Below are 20,247 nucleotides of genomic sequence, written 5' to 3' on the forward strand. Positions count from 1 at the left end.
AGCGTGTTGGGATGTTGCGTTTGCGATGGTCAGAGATCCAGTTTGAGCATCCAAACTCAGTTTGCCTCTGAATTTCCCGTTCAGTACTTCATTATATACTGATATCTTGTTGATGGCGTTGTTGATTTGAGCTATTCGGGTGCTGTCAGGTCCAAACGTCCATAGAACACGCTCATATTTCTGAACATTTGTAAGAGCAGATTGTAGCGTGACAGAATCTCCGTCATGCACCAATTTGATATTACCAAACGCACCTGGATAACAAAGAGAAGTTTATAAGATGCGAAATAAATAAACATTAAAGTGCTATCTTGCTTTCGCTTTCAAAATATATGAAAACCTCTTATATTGTAACGTTAGCCGTTTAGCTAGCTCAGAAGGCGAATCATTTGTGGGTAAACTACCAAGCTCACGATGTGTATGTAATATAATAATATAAATAATTTGAAAACATACAATTCCAAATGCAAAGTGAAAGCAAATTACCTTTCAGCAAGAAGCACATACATAAACAAAATAGCGTCATTTTGATGTAGTTAGATGTAAACTTAGCAAACTTTCTTGTCTTCATTGGCGGTCCATTCAAACCCGCGACACACCTTAACTAATAACACTATATTTAACCAAAACATCAATAGACTTTATAGCGGTAACCATTTGTGATGTATATTCTCCTTTATATTCTCATGATAAGCAAGTCCAGTATTTCGAGTCCAATATATTAAGTTTCGAGTAAAAGTAGATAAGATAGCCGAGTGTCAACACTCTTCCTGTTTGATCAGGTGATCTCCGCCTATATCAATGGGAAAGTTTTGGGAATATGACGCTGTGAAATATGGATTAATCAAATGGTAATGAAATTAATGATTTTAGCCTAGCTGTTAATGTATTTTAGGCTACTCTCTAGTTATGTGAGGATATTTTATAAATTAAATTAATTAAATTGCGTATAGGCGATTGTCACATGTTTGAAGGTAAAAAAAAGTTTTGTAATAAACAACGAAAGTGAATGACAAGCAAGTATCTGAAAAAAAGCCTTTTAAAAATGGTAGTGCGTCTTTTTTCTTACTTTCGTTTCTCTTTAAAAAATCCCCCTGATGGCCACTTGGGGGAAGTACTGATACGGATAGGAATGCACACAAAAGTTAAAGGGATAGTTCACAAAAAAAAGTACATTTACTCAATTAATCCAACATTATGAAGCTGCAGGGATTGAATCATATCTCTTTCTTCACATACAATAAGTTATTGTACTCGTAATTCCCTACTGAAAAAACAGCTTAAACCAGCCTAGGCTGGTGCTAGTTTTAGCTAGTTGACCAGTCTGGTTTTAAAGGGGTTTTGGCCATTTCCTGGCTGGTTTCCAACCTGGTCCTAGCTGGTCAGGCTGGGAGATGACCGGCCAAAACCAGCAATGTCTAGCTTAAGCCAGGCTGGTTTTAGATGGTTTTAGCTGGTCATTTTCCAGCCTCACTAGCTAGGACCAGGCTGGAAATAGCTAGAAACCAGCCTGGAAATGTCCAAACCCCTCTAAAACCAGGCTGGTCGACCAACTAAAACCAGCCTAGGCTGGTTTAAGCTGTATTTTTCAGCAGGGTTATGTATCGTAATTTTCTCAGTACTTTTTCATGAGGTCCTACAAGTCATCAAGCTGTAAACAATGCAGAGAAATATGGGAAAAAATAATAATTGAATTATTAGTTATTTATTACGTAGAAAATAACATCAAATAACATAAATGCTTTACATTCTTTTTGGAGAGATTTCTTATTTATTTCTCCAGCAAAAAACAATATCTGCAGCATGTGGTGCACTGTATTAGTGTTTACAGTGATCACACTTTTTGAATTGTAATATCCATCTGGGAAAAAATACACGTCACAAGCAAATTATTTTAGCTTTTACCTAAGAGAGCTCTTATTGTAGATTCTATGCAGATTAACTAATATTTTAATAATAATTTTTAAATAACAAATTTTAAATTAACAATTGTTAAACTTATTGTGTTACTGTTATTGTCTGTGGTAGCACTTTCAGATAACACAGTAATACGTACCGTAGACTCACATAGCACTAAAATAAGTTACAAATAATAATTGCGCTTTATATTATACATCTTATTTTAACATGTTTACTTTAAAGTTTTTATTTTGCCAGAAAACATTGCTAGCAAATTGTCCCAGAATGGTAGAATAACACAGAAAATAAGAGCAAGCTGTAAACATCATAACATAATGCTATCTTTTGATCAAATCAAACACAGACATAATTGTTTGTTGGTGTAATAAGATATCACATTGATATATTTTGTTCTGATGAACACGAAAGAGGATATCTCAAAGAAAGCTGACAACCTGTAACCATTGACTTCCATAGTAGGAAAAACGAATGCAATGGAAGTCAATGGTTACCAGTTTTCAACATTCTTCAAAATATCTTACTTCGTTTTCATCAGAAGAAAGAAACAAGTACATGGTGAGTAAATCAGATTTTAATTGACATTTAAGTAGATTTTAATGACAGGTTCCTATAAAAATAAGACTTGTTTTAGGATATGGTTGACAGTACAAAGCAGGGGTGTCCAAACTTGGTCCTGGAGGGCCAGTGTCCTGCATATTTTGGTTCCAACCTCAATTGAACACACCTGAACCAGCTAATCAAGCTCTTTCAAGGTATACTAGAAACTTCCAGGCAGGTGTGTTGAAGAAAGTTGGAGCTAAACTATGCAGGAAACCAGCCCTCCAGGACTGATATATATATAGCAACACTGTTTAGATCAGGGGTCACCAATTTCAATCCTGGAGGGCCGTTGTCCTTACAGGGGTAGCTCCAACTTGCATCAACACACCTGCCTGGGTGTTTCAGTTATACCTAGTAAGACCTTGATTAGCTTGTTCAGGTGTGTTTGTTTAGGGTTGGAGCTAAACTCTGCAGGACACCGGCCCTCCAGGAACAAGTTTGGTGACCCCTGGTTTAGATGGTTTAACTTCAGTTTTAACCAAATCTGACACAGTAGATACTCTTGACCTATGTCTGTTTTAGTAAACTGGGTCAGCTCAGTTTCTCAGAGTCAAACCGAAACCGGCTCTGGTCTGATTTAACGTGGTCTACAAAGGCATGTGGTGCCGCTCTGCTGAGTGGACAGAAAGGTTGCACAAGTTTGCTTGTTTATTGTGTCGCTTTTGTGGTTGAAGGGCTTCTTCCGGTCCTGATAACATGAACATCTCAAGACCTTTTCCTGTTACTCAATACAGATAATGTTTAAAACAAAGGAGTGAAACCACAAAACAAGTCTATTTCAACTAAAAGAGATACCGCAAACTGAAATCCTGTCAATATTTACTCACTTGTTTTAAACCTGTTTGACTTACTTTCTTAACTTTTAACACAAAAGAAATCTAAAAATGACCATAAATATACAAAGTATTTGTTTTTCCTACTATGGAAGTCAATGCTTTCATAGATATAATAATATATAATATAGATTTCATATAATATAGAAACTCATAAAGGTTTATAAACACTTAAGGGTAATTCAATTGTCCTTTTTGGGTGAACTATACCTTTAAGTCTCTGCACCATTTACCATTGACCTTATTTAATACACAAGCAAAATATAACACTACAAAATATAGCAACATTTGCACACTAGCTACAAGAAGATGTTGGGAAATTCATATGATTGACTGTCATAACTAATAAAAATTTTATTTAATTTTGCAAAATCTATGCGAGGAGGAGGACTAATGCAATCACAGTGTGCGTATGTGCATGAGGAGGGATGGTAGAAGAGTGTTGGGGTGGGTTCACACCTGCTCGCATTTCCAGTCAGTGCATTGTGCAGTACAGAGTTACCAAAGCTAAAAATGGTGTGCAGGATTGTTTTGCTTTGTTTGTGCTTCTGGCGTCTCGCTGGTAAGTTAATATGCGTTGTATTTTCATTCTTGCAGTTTGACTAAATCAACAATAATCAAAATGGTGACGTTATTTTACAGCAGGCAATGTTAATAAATATGTAGACTTGCGTGTACTTGCAAACAATTACCCTTTTCACCAGTGTTTGGTAAGTTAGATGAGCTGCTTCTCTATTGAGTCATTTATTTAAGTAATTCCAACTTTTCCCACATGATTCAGAACTTGCATTTGCGAGATATGAGTTTGTATTTGTGGGTTATCTCAAAACTATCACTGCTTTTTTTCTTAGAATTGTGACTTCTTTTATCTCCAAATTGACTGGTACCTAAAGGTAATGCGTCTAGTGCAGGGGTCACCAATCTCGGTCCTGGAGGGCCGCTGTCTCTGTAGGGTTTAGCTTAACACACCTGTCTGGGTGTTTCAAGTATACCTAGTAAGACCTTGATTAGCTTGTTCAGGTGTGTTTGATTAGGGTTGGAGCTAAAATCTGCAGGACACCGGCCCTCCCGGTTTGGTGACCCCTGGGCCCGTTTTTTCAAAAGGTTTAATCCGGATCAAATTGATCCAGATTTAGTAATTCTGTTTTTGCGATCCGTGATCTGGTAATCCAGCTTACTTTTTGAGCCAGTTTTTCAAAGCAACATCGAATTGGATCAATCTGATCCGGATAGGAACTTTTCAGGATCACTAAATCTGGATTACCAGTAGTCAAACAGCATAGGACATCACAACGTAGAACTATGGATATGTAAAGAGCGACAAGAAGAATAGCCAGCGTGGGGTCAATATAACTGTAATAAAACATTTTTTTAATGAAAACTAAGAACATTTTGTAAATATTAAATTAATAATAATAATAAATAATAAAAACAAGAAAAAGCCCACCCCATCCTCTTCCAGCAGTCCGCTCATCTGAGACCTACAACACAAACACTGTACATTGAGGATATTTATAATAAGTTTCAAATATAGATGTAAATAAAAAAAAACACTTAATGTCAAAAACTCCACAATAATCTCAGACTTCCTCATCTGATTTGGAGAGAGCAGCTTGTCTGAGCGTATGCTTTAGGAGGGGGATCTCAAGTCCTTGGGCTTGGTTTGCTGCAGTTTGGTCAGAGTCAGTTGTTCCTCTGCCAGATGAAGCTGTGCTTCTGCCCTTTCAGTCTCTTTTTGCAATTGTTGAAAGAGATTTCAAAAATCATTGCCATTTTTTGCATTTTTTGTTTATTCTGTAATCATTGCTATCATCACTAATAAATATTTTAATAAGAAAAATATTTTCCATTGTGATGAATATATATATCAGAGACAAAATAAAATTGATTGTTATTTGTAAATTTTGACAGCTGTTTGGGGGATTATTTTATGAGGCCAAACTCTTTCTACTTTGCTGTAGGCCTATACTGAAAGGCTAAATACGTTAAAGCCAATAATCACTATATCCTGACAGATGAACAAATAAAATTAAAACCTTATGAATAAATAGAATATCTCGTAAGATACTGCATGATCCAAAAATAGTATTATTTAATAAATTTAAAAGTTTTCATTACATTTTGGGCATAAAATCCACACTAAATCCAGCCTTCTGATGGGATCAGTTTAATCCAGGTTTTTTGGATCAAAGTGATCCAGATCCTACAAAAAAGGTCTGAAAAACCCAAACTAAAGGTTTGATCCGGATCAAAACAAAGATTGGATTACGTGATCTAATCCGATTATGTAATCCGCTTTTTCTTTTGAAAAACCCATTTTCAAGATTTGATCCAATCCCTTATTCAAAATCCTAGTGGATTACTTTTGAAAAACCGGGCCCTGGTCTAGTGTAATGTGATGTGTGTGTGTGTGTTTGTGTGTAATTGCAATATCAATAAATGTATAATTGGTAATGCGACAGGGTTAGCACTGTCACCTCACAGCAAGAAAGTTGCTGGTTTGAGTCCCAGCTGGGTCAGTTGGCATTTCTATGTGGCGTTTGCATGTGCTTTCCGTGTTGGCATGGGTGCTCCGGTTTCCTCCACAAGTCCAAAGACATGCGGTACAGGTGAATTGAGTAAAGTAATTTGACCATAGTGTATGTGTGTGAATGTGAGAGTGTATAGATGTTTCCCCATACTGGTAAGGGCATCCGCTGCGTAAAACTGGATAAGTTTACGGTTCATTCCTCTGTGGCGACCCCTGATAAATAAAGGCTCTAAGCTGAGGGAAAATAAATGAATGAATAATGCACACCATGCATGAAAAGAAACATCATTTTCTCGTCTCAAAAAGACATCTAATTGATATTGACGTAAAAAAAAAATGCATAAAAATGCTAATTGATTTGATGTCAACACCTTGACGTCCATTTGACATCCAAAATAATCCATTTGTTTGACCACCAAAATCATGACACAAAAAGTATTGTAATATAATAGCTTCAATTCCAAATGACCAATTTACACTGGATTTTGTATATTCAAATAGGTTCACCAAAGCTCCAAAAATAGCAAGTTATGAAGTTAGAAATGCTAACACAAAGTGTGTAACGTTTTGAGCACACCGGCTCTTCATCAGACTGATAAAGTCTGATGGTCTGATGAAGAGTCGGTGTGCCCATTAAACACTTTGTGTTAGCCTTTTTAATTTAATAAATTGGTATATTTGGAGCTTTTGCTGCCTTTTGAACATATTTTCGCACCTTTTATTGTTTGGCTGAGCACTCATTTTGAGCAGGCGTTCCCAAAAAAGTTGTTATAAATATACAAACTTTTCATTAAAGAGTGAAAACACCAATAGGCCCAAGTCTGTTCTCTGTTTAATTTTGGAGAGCGTCACTGCGAGACCTTCCTCCATATTCAGTCATGGCCTTTATTTTTAATATACGCGAGTGCCCATCATCTCCTATCTAGCGAAAAAATGCATTTTGCTCAACTGGAACCAACAAAGACCTCCAACATTTAAACTGTTCATACAACTCTTGAATGAAGCAATGATTATGGAACAATATACATACTACTTAAAAAACCAAGGGGATGCCTTTCAAAAATTATGGATGCCTCTAATGATCCTCTGACTCTATGAACACATCTGATGTATTTTCATAATATGTGTGACCTTAATCACAGCATAACTTTGTGTACTATGAGTTTTGTATTTTGTTTGTATGTTTATTCTTTTTTATTATTTATTTATTTAATTATTTAATTATTGATTTTTTTCTCTTTGCCTTTTGCTGCTATACTTGTCTACTGATACACTTGCTTTTGCCCTTTTTTGTTTATGTTTGTATGTTCATTAAAACCAATAAACCAAAAAAATAAATAAATAAATATACGCGAGTGCCGTAAATGTGTCTGAAAGTTTAATCTGATGCCAAAAAAATCTATCTGCTGCATCTGACCCTATTGCTGTGTCTTTAATATAGCGTAATCACCTCAGGGGTTGCAAACAATTGAAAAACTAAATTTAAACGCTGATGGCTTTTTATTTGCATGTTGATTTTTGTAACCAGTTAAACTCTGCGGACCAGGCAGCGGTACATCATCGTCTTTCGCTTTAAGATTTAAAGTGCTAGCATTGCACCAGACCCCCTTAAGTGGTTCTGTTTGAAAGTGTAGAATCTATATTTTTTGCATATATATGCATCACTTTGGTTTTTATTCTACTGTACAAAAGTTATTTACACTTAAATACACAGTATTTTGGATACCTGAGCTGGGTATTGAACATTGGTTAATTTTCATATTTTTCATATGACGCATGTACAAGTTATAGCTCAAATGAAAGCTCTTGCCAGTGCTCATACGGTTCTAGCTTTCTTTTTACTGAATTATATTCACATATCAAACAGTTTCTGAATGAATCTCGGTGTTTCCATGGCGCAAAAGTGAAAACAATACATTTATGATCACTAAGCAGCCCCAGATAGCACAGACAGCTGTCATCTCTTACCTTATGCTGTGCCCTTCAGGGTCATTCTGCTCTGTTTTTGAGGTGATGTGCATAAGTAATCCTTTTATATGTCTTATGTGGTCCAAACACAGTGAAATATGTTTGATCAAACAAAAGAATAGTGAAATATGAAAACAATGATCGATCCCTGTGGCTTGTACAGCGCCTCTCATCAGTTGGAATGCAATAACTTTTGCATAGATTATGGTAGAGACATGTTTCTGTTTCCTATGATTACAGACATGTGCAGGAACCATTAAAATTAATTACAGCACGCTAGACCACACAGAACCTAAAAGGTACACTTTCAAATTTGAGTTCATAAAAAAAAAATGCAAAAAGCGCCTCTTTTTTTAGGTGTTTTTTTATAACACAGACAACATATACAGTTATTTTAAAAACTTTCAATAGTGTTCTAAGAAAGGGTTTTCTTTAAGATGATGCCAAATTTTTGCATTTACACTTCTGCATGTGGATTTGGGAAGCTTTTAAATTTGGGTAGGCAAAATCGGAAATCCCAAAATAACACTATTAATTACTATTTTTCCTTCTGTAGACTATGGATAAAATATAGTAATTCTAATAGCTTTGAACTTGACTTTTTGGAAAGTTTTGCATTGCTGCAATGTACGTAAGCTACCTTTATGTCAAAACAACATCAGAAAAAATTTAAAAATCTATTTTTGATGTATTTTTTAGGACAATATTAGAGTTTGATGTCAGTTTGACATCAAGGTGGTCGATTGACATCAAATTAGTTAGGATTTTGTTTTGTTTTTTACATTGTTTTGACATCAATGTGTCATCAATGCTGGTCAAGCTGGTTTTAGCTGAGAGTTGTTTCTCAGCATGATGTTGCAAACTGTTATTTTCTTATCATATTATTTTACTTTTAATATATTGTCATAAACACACAGGTTTGTATCACAAGTAGTTTGCCGGTTTACTGCCATTTGTTATCACTTACCCAAATAAATTAGAAGTTCTAACACAATCAACTCTGATTCAGTGATTTATGCTACGCTAAGCTAAGCTAAAAGTACTCCTGCCAGACCTGTAGATCGGCTAAAATGGTAAAATTCCACTGATTAACTTTAGGGGAGTTGTAAAATAAGCTTATTTTCCAAAAATGTAGTGTTCATTCAAGTGCTTACTGTACATTGGTAATTGAGACAGTTTTCCCATGTGTTTCAGTAGTGTTTGGTGTTGAGATCGATGAGACCGAGTCTCTGTCTGTGATGGAGGGTGATTCTGTCACGCTACAGACTGGCGTGACTAAAATACAAGAGGACGATCTGATCATGTGGATGTGCGGAGATCAGTGTATCGCCAAACTCAACATATCATCCCAAGTCATCTCTGAAATGGACAACAGATTCAAAGACAGACTCATCCTGGACCAGACCGGGTCTCTGACCATCAACAGCACCAGGACCACAGACTCTGGAGTGTATAAAGCACAGTTGATTGGGCAAAAAGTGTTCAAGAAGACTTTCATTGTCACCATCATTGGTGAGTATGCTCATAACTTATATGGGGGTCACACCAGACGTGAAGCATCGCATCACTTGGTTTAGATTAATTATGTTGGCTTGAGAAAGCCAACATACTGTTACACTACTCTGTCCTTGAAAACAAACGTATCTCCTTCTAGGCCGTTCATGCCACAAGGCCCAAATGTGGTCAAAATGTGCCTTCTGCATTCAAGATTGTTGCTATATCTCTTCATGCCTATAAGACTTATCGTTTTTTAAATAAAAAAATGTTAAATATAAAATTTTTATAACCCGGGCATATAAAAAAATCATACAAGCCCCAAATTTTCCAAAAGCTGTATTTAGATGCGTTAGATTTTGTTGCTATATCTTTAAGGTTTATCAGACTTATAGTTTTTCAATAAATACTTTTTTAGCATTATTTTTCTCAAAATATGGCAAGCCATTTTTGACTTAAACTCAATATTTTTTTACTGATATGGCAAGCCATTTTTGCATGTATCACTTTTACACTTATTAAGCGTTGTATTTTCAAAAAAATACGGCAAGCCATTTTTACATAATGTTCATTCCCTTAGTCTCTTTATTAATCAGGGGTCGCCACAACGGAATGAACCACCAACTTATCCAGCATTTGTTTTTACACAACGAATGCCCTTCCAGCCGCAACCCAACACCAGGAATACATAATGTTCAAGTCCAGTTTTTGACACTCATAAAGACTGTCAGAAACATCGGGGTTGATTAAGATCACTCATATTGCCAAGAAGCTTTGATGTATCATCACTAACCTGTCAAATAACCCCATAGCAATAAAACAGTATAACCTAGCAACCATTTAAAAATAGCAATATCTCTACATCAGAACATCGTAGGGTCCTGGGCATTGGCTTGTTTGACTCGTGCTAGCAAATGGGACTTCCTGTTTACTATGCATGGTAACAATGATAAAGGAAGCCAAGTGCTAATAACGATTCGTTACATTCTATGAATGATTATCTAAATGCAATAACATATGCTAGAAATGCCTACTAAGTATTAGCATTTGATCAAACATGTACATGAGCATTGCCATTTAGCAACTGCTTAGCAACCACCTAACCATGCCATAAACGTTTTAGCAACTGCCGCCGTGCTTTCTGCCAACTGCCATTCCCAGTCCTAGTGCAGTCACGTTGGCTTTCGCAAGCCAACATCAAAGTTTATCAATAAACTTTAGGTTCTAGTTTAATTTATACTTCTACATCAATAGGGTATATGCCGAGCTAGTGCTGTTCCCATGCTGATACACTTCCGGTGACCTGTTATTGTGAACTTTTATCCATTTTATACGGTTCCTTATACAGCATCGATGTTGTAATGTCATTAAAATACATTCAGTTAAATAAACTTTAGCATTTATTTGGTTGCTCAAGCGTAAAACGAGACAAAAAGCTGTTTACTCACACTCGCCCGTCAGAATCGGCAGGCTAACGCAGAAGCTCCATTGAATATACTGGGGTAAAATAAATGCTCATATTATAAAGATATGGCGGGGGAAATTTAATGTAGTGCAGTGCTTCTTGTACAATCTGAGACCCACTTTAAATCGGATATCACTCAGCTAGTGGAGATCGCTCATTTTTAAAGAAAACAGACCTTAAACGCAGCGGATTTTGCATTGGCATTCAATTCGCCGGAAGCGCTTAACCCAGGTTACTCGCAATTTAAAAGTCCTATTAGCATGCTTCGGCATATACCCCATTGCATGGGGTAGGTTTAGCATTCCCTTTGTACAGTCGCATAACCTTCGGCATACCCTGACACCCTCCTCTAAAAAGTGTAACTATACATCCCACATAGCAAAATTTCTCTGGCCCAGATCTGGCCCACACTATCAGCTTTTGCTTGGCCCACATGCTGCAGTGAATTACAGTATAAGTCTGGCTTCCATACAAGAGCCAAACGTGGACCATATCTGGGCCAAGTTGATAACCCATAACTGGGTCTGAACTGGGCCAGATATGTTGGTGTATTACGACTGCAATGAACTTGATAAACCCATGAAGCATTTAGTTTTATGGTCGTGCTTTTTCTCAGAGTGACCTGATTGGTAGAATTTTTTCTTTACTCAAAAAAGATTTAAATTTATTGTTACAGCTGTTATTATTTTTATTATTATCATTATTATTAGTATTATTATTATTACCAGCATGAGTATATTATAGTTATCAAGTTACAGTAATAATCTATCATACATATCTTTAATATTATTCTTCCATGTGGGTTTGTATAATTCATAATTAGCATTGATATAGTGTTTTCTTTTTTATTTATTTAGTTTTTATTATTATTATTATTATTATTATTATTGCTTATTCTCATTGCTTTGTTTGCTGAACTTTATTTTTCTTCTCTCTTATTGTTTCTTTTCTTTTTCTTCTACTCCTCCCCTTCCTTTTCTGTTTTTATTTATTTATTTATTTGTTTATTTTTATTATTAGTATTTTATTCATTTTTGTTTATTATCATTAGTTTATTTTCTCTTTTCCTCTCTCTCCCATTCTACTTACTACTTACTACTATTATTATTTGTCATTATTATTATTATTATTATTTATTATTATTATTACTTGTCCTCTCCCTGATTTCCCATCCTCCCCTCTCCTCGACACCTTTGTCATAAATGGTATTACTTTTATTTTTTGTAATCATTATTATTATTATTACTGTTCTGACTTGTCCTGTTATCTTTCCATTATCATTATTACAAGTATTTATACCATTATCATTATTAAGGTTGCAGTTGTTGTAGTTGTAGCGGTATTAGTTGTAGTAGTAGTAGTAGTAGTAGTTGTAGTTGAAGTAGTAGACAGTGTAATAGTATCGATTGTTATTGAGTAATTGTTACGGAGATTATTGAAGTAGTAGTTCATGTAAGTAGTAGCAGAAGTAGTAATGGTGTGGTAGTTACAGTAGTAGTAGTAGTAGTCGTTGTTGGTGTAGTAATATCAGTAGTAGATGTTGTTGATGTATATGTAGTAGAAATAGTTGTGGTGGTGGTAGTAGCAGTAGTAGTAGTAGTAGCAGTAGACGTTGTTGTATTAGTTGTAGCAAACGCTATAGTAGTATCAGCAGTGGTAGTAGTATCAGTATTAGTAGACATTGTAGTAGTAATAGTCGTGGTTGTGGCTGTAGTAGAAGCAGTAGTAGTTGTAATATAAGTAACTTTTTGTAGTAGTAGTTGGTGTAGCACTTGTGATTTATTATTATTGTTGTCATTTATTACTGTTGTCCCTTCTTTCTTTTTACTCTCATTTTTACTATCATACATTAATAAGCACTGTTGTTACTCCCTACCTCTGACTGGTTTCTTTCTATATGTTTTGTCTATATCTGTGACACTTGCTTCATTTATTCACTGTTATTGTTCCTTATGTATGTACTCTGACCTGTCCACCAAGTTACCTTTACATGCATACACACACTCACACACTCAAGCACATACCAGTACATGACTATATTGTTGTTGTTTTTGTTTTGTTTTTGTTTCGTTGCTTTGTATTTGTTATTTGTTGACGTTTTCTTGTATTTGTATGATTTTTGCATATTCTAATAAAAAAAAATAATAATAATAAAAAAAAGATTTAAATGTATTTTAAATGTTAGTCAAGATAGGCCAAAATTACGAGGCCCACATATACATGTTTAATATGAGGTCCAAATACTACATTTGATATCTGGTTTTGTGTGTTGCCACCTCTGCAAAACCTGGACCATGTTTGGCCCACATGCTGTATGCCAGTGTCGAACGAAGGCCTGCTGTGCCAGCTTTATGGCAAATCTCGGCCAGAATTCTTTGCTACCTGGGATGTACCAACAACTTGGAGTACAGGATCTCCCACATAGCACGATTTATTTGACCCCCACAATCAGGCTTTGCTTGGCCCACATGCCGCAGTAAATTACGGCTCATTACTGGACCAAGTTTGGCTTCCAGACAAGGGCCAAACATGGACCATATGTGGGTCACGTCACAACCAAGTTAATAACTCATAACTGGGCATGAACTGGGTCAGAGATGTTGGTGTGACACGATTGCAATGAAATTAAAAAACCCATGAAGCATTGCGCTTTAGGCTTTGGGTGTGTGTGTATATATACACAGGGCTTAACATTAACACCCACCAACCCACCAAATGCGGATAGATTTCAGCTTTGGCGGTTTAGACAGTCACTCCCACTAGCCACTTTGGCTGGTTGAAAATATTTTTTAAATTGTGGTTTGAGTATTAGTCACCCAATATGTGTGCAAATGTGATCTTGGAATTGAGAAACAGCACGACTAACAAAAATAATTACTTTCGCGCAAGTGATGATTACTCGTGCTAACAGCTGAAGTGATGTGCACGACTGTTTTAAAGCCAGTGCGCGCTCCTGTTTCCTTGCTTGAAGCAACCGTGCATGGAACACAACTGTGATCGGTTCTCTTTTATATTTTATATATATATATATATATATATATATATATATATATATATATATATATATATATATATATATATATATATATATATAYACATATATATATATATATATATATATATATGTATATGTATGTTTATTTTTTTATTGTTAAATTGCAAATATTTCTGCAATGCTTCATTTTTATTTGCAGTTTTTTTTTTTTTTTTGCAAATTTCATTTTATTTCTCAAAAACTAATTTTTGCTTTGCATTTTTTTTATATTTGCATTTATTTTAAATTTTTTGCTCAATGCTTTATTTTTTGTTTGCAAAACTTTCTTTTATTTTGCATGTATATATGGCCCTAGATTGACTGTACCTGGCCTTCAAAAATAAAGTAAAATAAACCAATATATGGAAAAAACCCTTCAAATGTTTTTTAAAACTTTTTTATTATTCTAGCCAAAATAAAACAAATAAGACTTTCTCTGGAAGAAAAAACATTTTAGGAAATACTGTTAATATTTGTAATATTTTTCATATGACACATGTACAAGTTATAGCTCAAATGAAAGCTCTTGCCGGTGCTCATACGGTTCTAGCTTTCTTTTTACTGAATTATATTTACATATCAAACAGTTCCTGAATGAATCTCGGTGTTTCCATGGAGCAGAAGTGAAAACAATACATTTATGATCAATAAGCAGCCCCAGATAGCACAGACAGCTCTCATCTCTTACCTTGTACTGTGCACTTCAGGGCCATTTCTCCTCTGTTGTTGAGGTGATGTGCATAAGTAATCCTTTTATATGTCTGACGTGGTCCAAACACAGTGAATTATGTTTGATCAAACAAAAGAATAGTGAAATATGATATATTTGTTTATTTTTTTATTGTTAAATTGCAAATATTTCTGCATTGCTTAATTTTTATTTGCAGTTTTTTTTTTTTTTGCAAATTTCATTTTATTTCTCAAAAACTAATTTTTGCTTTGCATTTTTTTAATATTTGCATTTATTTGAAATTTTGGGCTCAATACTTTATCTTTTGTTTGCAAAACTTTCTTTTATTTTGCTTGTATATATGGCCCTAGATTGACTGTACCTGGCCTTCAAAAATAAAGTAAAATAAACCAATATATGGAAAAAACCCTTCAAATGGTTTTTACATTTTTTAATTTTTCTAGCCAAAATAAAACAAATAGGACTTTCTCTGGAAGAAAAAATATTTTAGGAAATACTGTGAAGAATTCCTGGATCTGTTAAACATCATTAAGTTAATGCTTAAAAAAGAAATAGAGGGTGAATAATTTTGACTTCAACTGCACATTTCCATTTGGTGTGACCCCAGCATTATACAGTACAAACATTCATTCATTCATTTTCTTGTCGGCTTAGTCCCTTTTTTAATCTGGGGTCGTCACAGCAGAAGGAACCACCAACTTATCAAGCACGTTTTTACGCAGCCGATGCCCTTCTAGCCGCAACCCATCTCTGGGAAACATACACACACTCACACTCATGCTCATACACAACGGACAATTTAGCCTACCCAATTCATCTATACCGCATGTCTTTGGACTGTGGGGGGTGGCGCCTTCTCGCTGTGAGGCGACAGCACTACCTACTGCAACACTGCGTCACCCAGTACAAACATACATCTGTGTATTTTCTTGATTTTAAAGAAGAGTTTTCCTCATGTTTTCCAGCTCGTCTTCCCAAGCCTGCCATTAACAGCTACTGTCCACAAAATCCTTCATCGTCAGGATCCTTAGACTCTAAATGTGTCCTGCTGTGTTCAGTGGTGAATGTGAGCGCTGTGAGTCTCTCCTGGTACAAAGGAAACAGTGTATTGTCCAGCATCAGTGTGTCTGATCTCAGCATCAGTCTCTCTCTACCTCTGGAGGTGGAATATCAGGATGAAAACACCTACAGCTGTGTGATCGACAACCCCATCAGCAACCAGACCACACATCTGGACATCAGCACACTCTGTCAGCCATGTTCAGGTAGCATCATTACTAAACGTCAATGTAAATAGTACTGCATCAGTTGATATTTATTTATTATATAAAATTGTTGTTCTCTAGATCATGTCTGCTGCTGTGACTCAGCTGAAGCTGCGATCCAATTGGTCCTTTCTGCTCTGGTGGGCGTGGCTACTGTAGCCGTCTTGGTTTATGATTTCAGATCCAGAAGAGCTGAACAGAAAAGCCGCAGGCCATCATCTAATCTTCAGGAAACAGACATTAATTTATTACAACAGGACTAAACGAAGTATTTTAATCTAAACGATTAATGCTTCAGCCGCTCAGTGGTTAGCACTGATGCCTCACAGCAGGAAGGTTGCTGGTTTGAGTCCCGGCTGGGCCAGTTGGCATTACTGTGTGGAGTTCTCTGAGTGTTGTCGTGCTACGGTTTTCCCCACAGTCCAAAGATATGCGCTACAGGTGAATTGGGTAAACTAAATTGGCCGTAATGTGTGAGTGTAAATGAGAGTATATGGGGGTTTCCCAGTACTGGGTTGCAGCTGGAAGGGCATCCGCGGTGTAAAACACGTCAGAATAGTTGGCAGTTCATTCCACTGTGGTCACCGCTGATAAATAAGGCACTAAGCCAAAAGAAAATGAATGAATGAGTGTTTAATGCTTCTTCCTAAACAATAGATATGACTAAAGTCATGTTCTTCACTTATAATATTGAGTCAGTCATCTAACACAGCTTGCACGATATGCTGTTCATAACTAATTAAATCATAATACTTTACATCCATGTGTACTTTCATCTATTTTGTGCCTACAAAGCTTTTTGTTTAATGTGGTCTGGCAATGTAGGTAGCGGACCTGTTTCTTGGTCCTGTCTGCATTTAAGTCATGACAGGATGTTGCTTAGGTGTGCTAAATCAACTTCTGAAGAACTTTAGTGGAAAGATATGCACTCATATTTTAGGTCAGGCCAAAATGACAATTCTGTTTTCATTTACTCTAGGGCCGCACAATATATAACTTCAGCATGGATATCGCAATGTGTTCCTTCGCATGGGTGTGCAATATGGAGTTTGTATTATAAATGATCATTTGTATGTGTCTTTGAGCCCTATGAGGATTTTTAAAAGCATTCAGGCATGAGAAATTGTACCATTTGTTAATTGATGAATGATTGATGTTTCTGAATTATGATGATGATGATTAAAAGCCTTTATTTGTCACATGCACTATGACATGTAGTGAAATTGGACCCCCCAATTGTATCTTTTTATTGTTTTTATAGATTGCTTATTAGATTTTATAGAGATGCACTTCTATTGCAGAATCATCCCTATCAATCTAACATTATAAATTCTTTCCAAATGCACATATTAAACCATCTGCATTGTTTTCAATTCGCAATATATATTGCAGTATAAAAATATTGCAATGTCTAATTTTTCCGATGTTGTGCAGCCCTGATTTACTCACCATTCATCTGTTACAAACTTGTTTGGGTTTCTTGCTTCTCTTAAACACACGAAAAAAAGATGTCTTGAAGAAAGCTGTAACTATTGACTTCCATAGTATTTGTTTTTCCTACTACAGTTACTATGGAAGTAGGTTTTCAGCTTTCAGAATACTTCTTTAGTGTTCAACAAAAGAAAGAAACTCGAGCGCGAGTAAAAAATAGTGAGGAAATGTTCATTTTTGAGTGAACTATCCCTTTAAGGTAAGGGAGTTAACATTTTTAATTGAATCAAATGAAGTTTTCTAGTACAATTTACACTTACATCAGTCAATCGGAGCACCCGGAGGAAACCCACCCAAGCACGAAGAGAACAAGCAAACTCCTCACAGAAATGCCAACTGACCCAGCCGAGGCTCGAACCAGCGACCTTCTTGCTTTGATGGGATTGTGCTACCTACTCCGTCACCATGCTGGCATATTTCCTATAAAAAGATTATTATTATTGTTGTTGTTGTTGTTATTATTTTACAATTCCTTTCCTATTTTAGTAAGATATCACAGCCAAGAGAGGTAGCAGAGAAAAAAAATATGATTTGGCGTCCTCTAGCGTCCTGAACCTCTATTAACACTCCCCACCCCCAAACGGCATGTAGCATTGTGGTGTAAGAGATTTTTATTTAATGTGCACGTTTCAATTAAATTGAAAGCACTGTTATACAGATATTCGGAAACAAAAAAGTATGGAAAAGTTACATCTGAGAATCTATCAAACAACCATAATTTATATTTAATAATTTCTGTTGAATAGTTCACTAACCTAATGTCTAAAACCATACAGTAGATTAAGATCTTGAGATGACAATCTGTGATCTTTCACTTCACCAAGAGCACCACAAAGTACTTTCAGTTTCACTTTTTATTTGATCTCTTAAAAATCTGATCAAGGTTGCCACGACATTGTTGTATTTTATTTATCGTTGCATTTGTATTTTTATAAAAGCAATTTGATAACATTAAGCACAACAGTTGGTTTTGATTGACGTCTCAAATGAACTTGCTGAGTAAAATGTGTTTTCTCATGCATCAATTAAACACCTACACTTCTTTCTACGTAACCACCATTTTGTTAGTCAAACTGAAACCTGTTGCAGTCTCATTTATTGAACTGGAACAACACGTGGTTCATTTGTTGGGTGGACAAATAGCTTGCTTGTGCATAAGATTTACTACTATTTACTACTTAAATGTGCCAAAACCCACTTCCACTAAAGCAGTCCGTTTTATTCACAATTAAATATCGGACGTTTTCTTAAATTAGTATTTGACATCTGTAAAATATTTTGGGTGGCTCAGTGGTTAGCACTGTCACCTCACAACAAGAAGGTCGCTGGTTCGAACCTTGGCTGGGTCAGTTGGCATTTCTGTGTGGAGTTTGCATGTTCTCCCTGCGTTCGAGTAAGTTTCCTTCGGGTGCTCCGGTTTCCCCCACGGTCCAAAGACATGCGGTACAGGTGAGTTGAGTGGGCTAAATTGTCCGTAGTGTATGAGTGTGAATGAGTGTGTGTGGGTGTTCCCAGATGTGGGTTGCGGCTGGAAGGGCATCCGCTGCGTAAAACGTGCTGGATAAGTTGGCATTATATAAATGAATTTTATACAAATTTCTAGACAGTCAAAAGTTTACATACATTTTTCTTATTTTTTAAGCTTTGCTTTTAAGCTTTGGTCAAATGTTTTGAGTATCCTTTCACAAGCTTCTCACAATAGTTTGAAGGAATTTTGGCCCATTCCTTCTGACAGAATTGGTGTAACTGTATCAGATTTGTTGGCTGTCTTGCTCACACAAGCTTTTTCAACTCTGCCCACAAATTTTCTATAAGGATTGAGATCAGGGCTTTGTGATGGCCACTCCAAAACATTCATTCTGTTGTCCTTAAAGCACAATTTAACTAATCTGACAGTATGCTTAGGGTCATGGTCTGTTTGGAAGTCCCATTTGTGGCCAAGTTTTAATTTCCTGGCTGATGTCTCGAGATGTTGCTTCAGTATTTCTACATAACGTTCTTTCTTCATGATGCCATCTATGCTGTGAAGTGGACCAGTCCCTCCTGCAGCAAAACAGCCCCACAACATGATGCTGCCGCCCCCATACTTCACAGTTGGGATGGTGTTCCTAGGCTTGTAAGCTTTCCCCTTTGTCCTCCAAATGTAACACTGGTCATTATGGCCAAACAGTTTAATCTTAGCTCCATCAGAGCACAGGACATGTCTCCAACAATTATTCTTTTTCCCAGAGTGATTTAGCAAATTGTAATCTGGCTTTGTTGTTGATTCTGGCTTGTTGATTTTTCCATGTTGTCACTCAAGGAAGCAGTGTGTTTGAGGTTTTGCTTAAATACTATTCTACAGCTGTGCCTCCAATTAACTCAAATGTTGTCAATTAGCCAATCAGAAACTTCCAAAACCTTGACACCATCCTCTGAGCTTTTTTAGAGGCAGAATAATCTTATTGTATGTAAACTTGACTTTCAAGAAGTCATAACAATTTCTCAAAAAATCTCTCATTATTCTGCTATAAAGCATAACAGAAACACATTTGATACCCCTAACTTACCTAAAAGAGAGAAAGTTTAGTCACATTAACATCTGACTTTATTTAAAATGGTTATGTGTCTTTTTATACAGTGTGTGTAAACTTCTGGTTTTAACTGCACATACATAAAATGCAAACACTTCACAAACTGTTATATTCATATGCAATTTTAAAAAGGTGCGTCTGAACACGCTTTTTAAAAACATGAATGCTGCTCTCATTTCATTTGGGAGACAATTCCAAAATTTTGGAGCATAGCGACTAAAAGAGGTGCCAGATCACATCAGATTTACAGAGTAAAATTCTAAAAGTCCAGCGCTAGAAGAGCGTAGCAAACGGTTTGGATTATATTTCGATAAGCAGTCAGAAATGTAAGGTGTCATGTTAATACCTATTGGCATTTAAAGACAGTTTTTTTTTGTATTTCA

General features: G+C 35.9%; 4 protein-coding genes across 5 annotated transcripts in view; 1 reads left to right on the top strand and 3 right to left on the bottom strand.

Annotated features, from left to right (window-relative positions):
• Positions 1–803, bottom strand: part of zgc:171601 — a 7,252-nt gene extending 6,449 nt beyond the window's left edge. For both annotated transcript variants that reach the window (XM_073937071.1, XM_003200968.7), the window contains exons 1-2: positions 487–803; positions 1–254 (exon numbers count right to left, since the gene is read on the bottom strand). The exon at positions 1–254 is cut by the window's left edge and continues 70 nt beyond it. In XM_073937071.1, the coding sequence (XP_073793172.1) occupies positions 1–254; positions 487–571 (339 nt within the window). In that variant the 5' untranslated portion in view covers positions 572–803. The remainder of the gene's footprint in view (positions 255–486) is intronic.
• s1pr4 (sphingosine-1-phosphate receptor 4) overlaps positions 1–20,247 on the bottom strand; it is a 525,180-nt gene that overhangs the window by 243,528 nt on the left and 261,405 nt on the right. The gene's annotated exons all lie outside the window — the stretch shown is intronic.
• mcm2 (minichromosome maintenance complex component 2) overlaps positions 1–20,247 on the bottom strand; it is a 165,922-nt gene that overhangs the window by 61,707 nt on the left and 83,968 nt on the right. The window lies entirely within an intron of this gene.
• On the top strand, positions 3,827–18,311 carry LOC110438292 (uncharacterized). Its single transcript, XM_073937081.1, has 4 exons — positions 3,827–3,915; positions 9,046–9,363; positions 15,501–15,800; positions 15,882–18,311. The coding sequence occupies exons 1-4, from the start codon at positions 3,867–3,869 to the stop codon at positions 16,061–16,063; spliced, it is 849 nt and encodes a 282-aa protein (XP_073793182.1). The 5' UTR covers positions 3,827–3,866; the 3' UTR covers positions 16,064–18,311.

The sequence above is a fragment of the Danio rerio genome, chromosome 22 (assembly GCF_049306965.1).
Source record: "Danio rerio strain Tuebingen ecotype United States chromosome 22, GRCz12tu, whole genome shotgun sequence".
Lineage (NCBI taxonomy): Eukaryota > Metazoa > Chordata > Actinopteri > Cypriniformes > Danionidae > Danio > Danio rerio.